General features: G+C 52.4%; 1 protein-coding gene across 1 annotated transcript; it reads left to right on the top strand.

Annotated features, from left to right (window-relative positions):
* Positions 1–60: 60 nt before the first annotated feature.
* Positions 61–9,547, top strand: LOC114004002 (serine/threonine-protein kinase pim-1-like; the record flags this gene model as incomplete). Its single annotated transcript, XM_039391297.1, has 6 exons — positions 61–427; positions 1,067–1,243; positions 1,512–1,665; positions 1,845–2,737; positions 3,561–3,673; positions 4,178–9,547. Coding segments are annotated over 3 exons (651 nt in total), but the record flags the coding sequence as incomplete, so codon positions are not given.
* Positions 9,548–10,246: the final 699 nt, after the last annotated feature.

The raw sequence follows: 10,246 nt of genomic DNA, 5'->3' as shown, positions 1-10,246 counted from the left end.
GGGGAGCAGGCAGACAGGCACGGCATCAGCCCCACTGACGACCCCGTGGGCCCCCCGCAGCCTGACGGCACCCGGGCCCCCCTGGAGATCGTGCTGCTGGACAAGGTGTCCAATGGCTTCCCTGGGGTCATCCAGCTGCTGGAGTGGTTCGAGCTCCCCAACGGGTTCCTGTTGGTCATGGAGCATCCGGAGCCGTCTCAGGACCTCTCTCGCTTACTGAGGGCGTGGGGGTTCCTGCCGGAGGAGATGGCGTGGGGGCTGTTCCGCCAGGTGCTGCAGGCCGTGCGGCACTGCACCAGCTGCGGCGTCCTGCACCGGGACATCAAGCCCCAGAACATCCTCCTCCACCTGGCCAGCGGCGAGGCCAAGCTCCTCGACTTTGGATGTGGCACCTTCCTTAAGGACACGGTCTACACCCAGTTTGCAGGTGAGCCCACAGCCGGGGGATGCTCCTGGTGCCGGGCATCGCATGGCCATGCCCGGGTGTGGCACCGGAGATTGCCCCTTTGGCCGAGGGGGAACAGGATTAGTTCTCCAGCCAAGTTGCTTTTGGATGGGGCTGGGGGGTTACTGTGAGACAGGCCCCGGCCTTGCCGACAGCCTGTGCCACCCACCCTGTCCCGGGCTGGGTCTGGGGCAGGGGGGAGCCAGCCTGACCAAAACCCCTGCAAGGGTAGCAGAGAAGGGGGTCAGAACTGTGCACCAGCTGGCTTGGTGTGCAGGCCAGGAAGGGCTTGGGCTGCTCTGCTCCCCTTGTTTGCCTTGGCTTATGATGAATTGTTGAGGCAGTGCAGTGGGGCGGGGAGAAGGCACGGCTTTTCCCCACCACTGGGTGGGTTTTCCCCTTGCATGTAATGGTTGGGCCTTGCCAGGGCTTCCGCTGCCCTCTTGGACACCAGCGGCTTCTTCTCCAACCCAGAGTTTGTAACCAAGAGTCAGGGGCCGGCGAGAAGGCAGTGGGTCACAGCGTGTGCCACTGGGGCAGGCCCCACATTGCCAGGGATGCTGGGGTGAGGCTCTGGGAGCAGGCAGCATCCACCTGATGAACTGCGTCTGTATTCCGTAGGAACACTGTCATACAGCCCGCCAGAGTGGATCTACCTCAAGCGCTACCACGGCGAGGAGGCGACCATCTGGTCCCTGGGCATCCTGCTCTACCAGATGGTCTGCGGGAAGCACCCTTTCCGCAAAGGCACCAACACCATCTGGGACCAGCTCCCGTTCCCAGCACGGGTCTCTCCAGGTGGATACCAATCTTTGTGGCACGGGGGGAATAACGGTGTTGGGAGAGGGCAGCGGGCTCACGAGGATGCCGCTCTTGAAGCTGTTTGTGTCCCATGGGTGGCTGGAGGAGGTGGCCTGTGTCCTGCCATCCTACTCTCCTCCAAAAGGGAGAATCGATGGAGAAGTTTGGGCACAGTTCTGAGCACAGCCAGCACAGCCTGGGCACGTGGACAGTGGGACAGAGGGGACAGGATCCTTCTCCAACTGACCGGCCATTTTCCCCCCAGGCTGCCAGCACCTTATCAGGTGGTGTTTGTCCATCCGCCCCTCGGACAGGCCAGCATTGGAAGACCTGTTGTGCCATCCTTGGGTGCAGGGCATTCCCCTGCCCTAGAAGACGGGAGAGATCCACGTGCTCCCTTTGATCCAGGGGCCTGGCAGGTAACACCTCCACACATCTCTTGGCAAAGCAAACCAGACTTTTTGGTCATGCCTGTAGCACTGGGGGGGGTCATCCCACGGGAACACGCCCCTCTTTGTGCTGGAGCTGGGCTGCAGACCCGGTCTCCCAAGTGCTGGTGGCCACCATCCAACCTGGTTTTGCTCGTCCCGCTTCACAGACAGCTGGGCCCTCGGCAGAACGCTGACAGCCTGGTCTGGCCCCCAGGGAAGGAGAAGGGGCCTCTGGAGAAGCTGTGCCGGGTGGGCCTGCTGCTGGAGACATCGAGGACGACGTCAAGGATGACAAGCTCTCAGTTGACCTGGACGCCGGCGAGCTGAAGAGGATGGCCTTTGATTCTGGCCCCTTCCTCCAAGCCGTGCTCCACACGCCGTTTGCAGATGAGTCCACACCCAGGGGGTGCTCCCGGACACGGGCATTGCTCAGCCTGGCTGGGCACCGAAGGTTCCCCCTTTGCTGGTGGGGAACCTGAGGAATTCTTCAGCCGGCTGCCAAGCTGCTTCTTGGCAGGAGGGCGGGCGGGTGCTCTGGGCTGGGTGTGAAATGGGAGCCCGGCTCTGCCCCCAGCCTCTGCCACTGCCCCTTTGCTGGGCGGGGGCTGGGACAGGGGCAGCCAGCCTGCCAAAAACAAACCCCCGTGGGGGGAGCAAAGGCGGGGCTGCAGAACACCAGCTGCTTTGGGCTGCAGGCCAGGAAGGGCTTGGGTTGCCTTGGCTTAGGAGCCTTTCTTTGGGCCAGTGCAGCAGGGCAGGGAGAAGGCCTGGGTTTTCCTGAGCTGGAGGAGGTGGGGTTTCTCTTTGGCCTGCAGGGGTTGGGCCTTCCTCAGAACCCTGACAGAAGGTTAACATTTTACCTTTTTTTCTTGTTTCCACTTTTGGTTTGTAATCTCTGTTCATGAATTTGTTGTTTGTTTTCCAGGGAAGAGTTGGAGCTGGTGCCCAGTCCGGGTTGGGAAGGGCTGGGACCATCCCTGGAGAGGATCTGACGTCCCCTCTGAGAAGGCTGAGGACATCCTTTGGGACACGCTCTTCTTGCGGCAGCAGATCTTGTGAGGTAGATGCTCATCTTGCCCATCTTGTCAGCAGGAGTGGGATAATGGCTTTGGGGAGATGGCAGCAGGCACATGAACAGCCCGCTCTTGCAGCTGCTGAGGAGGTTGATCTCCTGGGCTTGGCTGGAGGAGGTGGCACCTGTGTTGAGTAATTGCTGAAATCCAACCGATCTGGGATGACCCCAAATGACAGTTTAGTTTTCAGCTTGCTCGAGCTGTATCTCAGCTGTTCTCTGAACAGTTCTCTCCCCCACCTGCCTAGTACTTCCCAACTGCTCCCTCCTGTCCCTGCAATGAGTTCCCAGCTCCTCATGGTCTCCATCAAACCACTGAGAGAAGAAATAGAAACTCTACTCACAGTGCCCTGGAGTGCCCAAATGAGGAACAATGTAATCCTGGAGAGGTCCTAGAGAATTAGATAAGGGATGTCCCAAACAAGCAGGATGGAAACTAAGCTCTGTGTCCCCAGATAAAAGAAAGAACAAACTTTATTTTTGGGGGTGAAACACAATGGTGCTGTGCTGCTCAAGAACTGAGGTCAGGATGACAGGGAAGGCCCGGAAGGCCCAGAAAAGGACTTCCAATAGGGGTGTGGCTATGTAAAGCAAAGTACTGAATCTGTATTAAGTAAGCCAGACTATTGAATGCACATGTAAACAGTGTGTGTACTAAAAAGCCCTGTCTGTCCTTTGGCACGGTGGATTAGAGGAGCTCTCCTCTGAACGCCCAGCATGCTGAATAAAGAAGAATGCTCTTTTTAACATCTCCAAATTGGGGAGAAGGAGTTTGTTTCTGCTGCTTTTCAGTAGCATTTTTGGCCCCCAGACAGGACACCTCTGCCTGATCTCCCGCGGATCCGAGGGATCTCTGGATCTTCACGCCAGCACCAGGACTTTGCTGCAGAAGAGCACAGATCCCCAGCCCAGTCTGGGACACAGGTAAGATCCCACTGGATAACAAGGCATTCTTTTTGGGAATCCTGCCCATGTCAAACGTATGGATCTTTCAGTGCACTGGGGGGTTCTTTGGTATTTTGGGAATCCTGCTCATCTGAGACCTGTGGATCTTCCAGCCCTTTGGGTGGGTTCTTTGGTATTCTGGAATTTGGTCTCTGGCTTTGTTTTATCGATCACTATTGTTCTGTACTTGTATTTGTTTCTGTATTGTAACATTTTTGGTCTACTGTTTAGAGCTGGGAAGTGGGCAATCTGAAGGGGGAATTTGGAAGAAGTCCCCCCTTGGTTGCATTTTGCAATATTGGATGAAGATTGGCGGCCCCCCCGGAGGAACAGCTCCCAGGGAGAATTTAATGGAGTGTTGGAATCAATGGGTGGCTGTTCTGGAACACTGAATTAGAATCCATTGTTGCAGTTGATGCTGTTTGAGAAGGGGAACAGAAGTGGAGGGAGGTTATGTCTGGTGATGTGTTTTTCACTTTGCAGAACCTGTGAAATGGCAGAAAGATTGTGGTGTGAATGCAGCGCCCTCAGAGCCCTTGGTGTGAGCCCGGAAAGGAAAATCAAGCTGAGGGACAAGATCAGCCTAATTTGGGGACATTGTTGGAGGTTGGAGTTGCAGTTCTGGAAGAAATCCCTGAGGAAATGGTGCCCCCAGGGAGAGGAAGAGGACGAGAGCATGGGCAGCCTGCTTCAAACATCCCCCCAGGAGACTTGGGATCAGTCCCTGTGCATCCTGTAAGAGAGATGGACACTGGAAATGGGATTGTCCGCAACTGAAACTTCAGAACCCTCCGAACCCTCTCGTGGCATCACTGAAGACGACTGAGGGGGCACCAGAGGATTCTTCCCCATCAGAACATCTGGTTCCAGCCAAGCTAAGCACAATTGTTTGTGGCTGTGGGAACTTGTTCCTCTGTGTTAAATGCAGGGAAATGAAACTCAAGGGACAATTCTAGAACAATTGTCTGGTGTGCCAGGGAATTGGGAAACTGGGCCATTTTTAATGCTGTGGCTTTGAAATTGGGAAAACAGTGGTTGGCTCCCCAGTTTTTGTATTTCCCCAATTCCCCAAAGCCTCTGCTTGGGAGAGATCTCTTGGCAAAATGCAATGCCACAATCCAATTGAAAAATGGTCCAACATAGGTTATTACTGCAGAGCCTAATTCTGTGCAAGTTTCTAGTTTTGCATGAGAGTCTCCCAAAGCAGAAGTAATCCATCTGCCACCATCACTTGGGGATGCAGTGGTTCCAACAGGATGGGCTGGAGAGGTGCCTCCATGATCCAAGAGAGCAGAACCCGTGAGAATTCCAGAGAAACCTGGAGTGGGGTTGGTGGGGCCAAAGCAATGTCCTTTGCAAATAGAAAGTTGTAAGGGATTCTCACCCTTTGTAGAACAATTGATGAAATTTTGCTTGTGAAAAGAATGTGAATCTAAATGGAATGCTCCAGTTTTGCCAGTCAAGCAGGCAAATGGAAGGCTATGCCAGTTCGTCCAAGACCTCAGAGCTATAAAGAACTGAGTAGAAGATATACAAGCAGTCATAGTGAATCCTTACACTTTGCTAACTCCCCTAAATGAGAGTTTAATATGTTTCACAGGATTAGGTTTGAAAGCTGCCTTTTTCTGTCTCCCTTTGAGTTGGGAAAGTCAAGAGCTTTTTGCTTTCCAATGGGAAAATGCAAAGCCGGGGAGGAAAACCCATCTGACTTTGGTGGTCCTCTTGCAGGGGTTTAAAAATAGCCCCCCAATATTTGGAACTCAATTGGCAAAGGGACTGGAGGAATGGAGAAGTCCAAACCCACCCTCTTGGAGCCTTATTGCAGTGTGGGGATGATCTTTTGATAGCCACTGATGCTGAGCAGCAACGTTGGGGTCAGACTGTGACACTGTGGAATTTCCTTGGGCTGAGTGGATATGGGGTGTCCCAAACACAAAGTGCAAGTAGTCCAGAGCCCAGGAGCCTCCCCGGGCTTTGGAATTCTCCAAGGACAAGGGAGGCTGGGCCAGGAAGGAAAGAAGCAACCTGTCAACTGCCCCAGCCCCAGCAAAGGAAGCCCAGAGCGGGATTGCTTCCAGACTAGAGGAGAAGTGTATTGGGGCAGAGCTGACTTAGGAGACAGCCCCTTGGAAAGTCCTGGTTGGGAATTGTTTCCCAGGGGGGGCAGCTTTGTCCGGCATGGAAAACAATTCTCTGGATGCACAGAACTCCCCACCACCAGGTCAGAGATCCTGACAGAGATCCTTCTCCCAGTAGAAGAAAATGAGTCTAGTGCTAAGGATTGTCAACTCCTTGAAACCTTAGAGCAAACTTTGCTCCAGGAGGCTGGGCAGTTACCCCAAGTGGGCAAATAATAGTCCCTGAGCCAATCTCCTGTGACCTGGTGGATGGGGAACATGAGGGTATTCCTTGGAGTGAAGCAAATTATTGAAACATTTGCCCAAGTGGGTTCTTGGTCCAAAACTGACCCCAGTTGTACAAGCAGTGAGTCAGCAGTGTGGTGTGTGGAAGAGAAATAATCCAAACCCTGCCACTGGAGTGGGAACAGGTGATGGAAAATGCAGAAATGCTGCAGGTGAATGTTGGCAGATGGATGTGACTGAATTGCCCAGACAAGGGGGGTGTAAAGATCTCCTGGTCTTGGGGGATACCTTCTCTGGGTGGCCAGAGGCTTTTCCTTGTTGCACTAAGCAGGTTGGGAAAGAGACTGCAATCCTGTTCAATGCAATCCTCCCTGTATTTGGGATGCCTTTGGGAATGTCATCAGACAGAAGTTCCCACTTGACTGCAGAAACAAAATGCTTCACTCTTGTTTTGCTCTTCTGACAACAGTTCAAACACTGTTGACGTGGGAGGAAAATTTACATGTCTTTTTAGTGCCAAAGGTGATCCAAGCGTTGCCCACAAGTGTCTGTATTAAGTAAGCAAGACTCTGTAATGAATCTGGAAACTGTGTGTGTAATGTAAAGCCCTGTGTGGCTGTCACTGAAGTGCTGAGGCTGAACAACAGCCCCTGAGCCAAAGCTGAGCTCTAGATGAACCTTCCAACCTAATGGGCTGTGTCTCCATGTATCTACTCCTGAGCTAAAACTGGGTCTATTTGTTGGTACAAATGTGGTGGGATGGGACTCCACCTGTGTATCTGCTCCTGAACCAAACAGGTGTGCTTCTTAGGAAGATCTGTTAGTCTGGGCTCATCAGTGAATCCTGTTTGTATCTGTTCCTTAACAAAAGATGTCTGATTGTGAGCAAAATCTGATCTTTATCTTTCTGTATCTAGAGAGTGGTCGAGGCCATGGCAGTCGATGTCTGGCCTTGTTTGGCAGTGGCTGGTGCAGGGGGAGCCTTGGTTTGGGAGAAGTAGAACATTGCTCCCAAGATTCTGCTCTGGCCAAATAAGGAACAATAGAATCTTAGAGAAGTCCCGGAGAATTGGATCAGGGCTGTAGCTCAAGCAAACAGGATGTGAGCTGAGCTCTGGGGACCCAGAGAAGATCAAACCAAACGTGATGGTCTCTGTGGGGAAAAGCAGTGATGCTGAGAACCGAGGTCAAGAAGCAGACACCTGAGCTTTGGGGGGGCACCAGATGCCAAAAATCCCACCAGAGACCCCCAGAGAAGACCCCAAATGACCAAATAGGGACTTGCAATAGGGGTGTGACTGTGTAAAGCACAGTAATGGACATGTGTTCAGTAAGGGGGAATATCCAATGCCTCTGGAATCAGTGTGTGTAATCCCAAGCCCTGCCTGTGTCCCTGAGCAGGCTGGATTAGAAGAACTCTCCTGCAGGCGTCCAGCACGCTGCCCTAAAGAATGCCTGCTTCTTAACACCTCCCAGCTGGGGTTAAGGAGTTGCTTTCTGCTGCTTTTGGGCACCATTTCTGGCCCCCGATGGGACCCTCTGCCTGATCTCCCGTGGATCCGAGGGATCTCTGGATCTTCACGCCGACCCCAGGACTCTCCTGGAGAAGACCACAGATCCCTGGACTGGTCTGGGATGGGGGAAGATCCCATTGGATAATAAGGCATTCTTTTGGGGAATCCTGTCCCTCTAAGACGTGTGGATCTTCCAGCTCTTTGGGTGGGTTATTTGGTGTTCCCCCATTTGGTCTCTGGCTTTGTTTTCTCCACTGATCCTTGTTTTGTGTTTGTATTGGTTTCTGCACTGTAACATTTGCACAAGTGGGTTCTAGGTCCAAAACTGACCCCAGTTGTACAAGCAGTGAGTCAGCAGTGTGGTGTGTGGAAGAGAAATAATCCAAACCCTGCCACTGGAGTGGGAACAGGTGATGGAAAATGCAGAAATGCTGCAGGTGAATGTTGGCAGATGGATGTGACTGAATTGCCCAGACAAGGGGGGTGTAAAGATCTCCTAGTCTTGGGGGATACCTTCTCTGGGTGGCCAGAGGCTTTTCCTTGTCACACCAACCGGGCTGGGGAAGTGAGTGGAATATTGTTGAATCCAAGAATCCCTGGATTCGAGGTACATTTGGGAATGTCATCAGACAGAGGTGCCCACTTGATTGTAGAAGTGGTCCAACAAGTCAAGTCAGGGATGCATTATTGCAGAATTCCAAAGGCCAGAGCCCCTTGGGTAATTGAGAGGTTGTCTGAGAAGAAACCAAATGCTCAAGTCTGCTTTGGCTCTCCTGACAATAGTTAATTGGGTCTTGACTTGGGAGCAAAATTTACATCTCCTTTTAGTCTCAAAGTGACCCAAGTGTTGCCCCCAAGGGATTGCTGGGTGTGCACTCCTTTACCTGAAAAGACAAGGAAGCCATTCACCATTTCTGCCTTCCCTATTCTGGCAGAAATGATTCCTGGTCACTGGGTGGGCACTTGTGTTCCCCAAAAGTAGACCCAGCAGTGAGTGTGCAAGTACCCCCCCACACCTCTGACAATCCTGCCTGTGTCCAAAGCTGTAACCCCCACTAAAGGAACAGGACAAGTGGATTGTGTTAATGAGAGTGGCCCGTTTGTGGGAAATCACCCCCAATGTCCTCAAACCCTTCCTGCTGGGGAAATGACTGATCCTTGGCCGGTCCCCAATGGAACGGGGTGGGACTGGTGTGTGGAAATAACACCTGTGAAGGGTTGCCCCAAAGCTGGAAGGGCATTTGTATTTCAGCTTGCATCAGGATTCAGTGCTGTAGCTGTTCTAATGCCTTGAGCTGTAAAATGAAATAAAGCTCCTAAGACACTCTATCCCTTCAGGAGCTTAGTCTGAAAAAAGGGGGGATTTGATGTGGGATATAGAAGACTGCTCCCAACATTTCCCTATGGCCAAGGAAGGAAAACTGTAATCTTGGAGAGGTCCTGGAGAATTGGATCAGGGATGTAACTAAGCAAAGAGGATGGAAGCTGAGCTCTGTGGACCCAGAGAAGATCAAACCCAAACGTTCCAGTCTTTGTGGTGAAAGGTAATGACACTGTGTCTGCTCAGAACCGAGGTCAAGAAGTGGACACCTCAACTTTGGGGGGCACCAGATACCAAAAAACCCACCAGAGAGCCCCGAAGGAGACCCCAAAGGACCAACTAAGGACTTGCAATAGGGGGGGTGACTGTGTAAAGCAAAGTAACATCTATGTCTTAAGTAAGGGAGAATCTCTAATGAATCTGGAAACTGTGTGTGTAATGTAAAGCCCTGTGTGGCTGTCACTGAAGTGCTGAGGCTGAACAACAGGCCCTGAGCCAAAGCTGAGCTCTAGATGAACCTTCCAACCTAACAGTCTGTTTATCCCTGTACTTGCTCCTTAGCTAAAACTGTGTATGTTTGTTGGTCAAAGATGTAGTGTGGAAAGACTCCCCGTGTATCTGCCCCTGAACAAAATAAATGTGCTTATTAGTGAGATCTGTGAGTCTCAGCTCATTAGTGAATGATATTTGTATGTGTTGATTAATCAAATCTTATGTCTGATTGTGAGCAAAATGTGATCTTTATCTTCCTGTCTTTAGAGAGTGGTCAAGGCCCTGGCAGTGGATGTGTGGCCTTGTTTGGCAGCAGATGGGGCAGGTTGACTGCCTGGGTTTTCCCCTTAAGCCCTGGCCAGGCTGTGGGTGGAACCCAGGAGGAGAAGGGAGCCAGATGGTTTTGCACACTCGTAGCTCTGTGAGCTTGTTTCTGCAAGGCCAGAAAAGCTGGACCCCCTCCCAGCAGAGATGGAGCCCTCCCCTACGAGTGGACGCCCTGGGTGGGATTTCCCGTGCCCGGGAGGGGTTCTCCAACCCTTGGCTGCGACCGGGGCTCCCCCGCTGCCCTGCGGGCCTGGCTGAGGGGAACAGATGAGGGCAACTGGGCAGGGAGCTTTTCTACTCACTCCAGGCACTCTTGGTAGGAACGATGAGGTGCGTTACTGAGCTCAGCCTTTTGTCATTCTTTGTTGCTCTGCACTGCAGTAAAATTACACACTTGTTCTCCAAAGTTGGTGTCGGTGTCTCTTGTGCTGACCCTCGTCGCAGGCAAAAGAGTTCCCTGGGGCCCTGCAGTGTCACAATGGTCCCCTGATTCCATGGGACAACATTCCTAATTTACTGTCTAGACTGGAGGAAA

The sequence above is a fragment of the Pipra filicauda genome, unplaced genomic scaffold (genome assembly GCF_003945595.2).
Source record: "Pipra filicauda isolate LSUMZ 115617 unplaced genomic scaffold, ASM394559v2 scaffold937_size48969_pilon, whole genome shotgun sequence".
NCBI lineage: Eukaryota > Metazoa > Chordata > Aves > Passeriformes > Pipridae > Pipra > Pipra filicauda.
The sequence above is the reverse complement of the archived record's forward strand: the minus strand, read 5'-3'. Positions and strand labels throughout refer to the sequence as shown.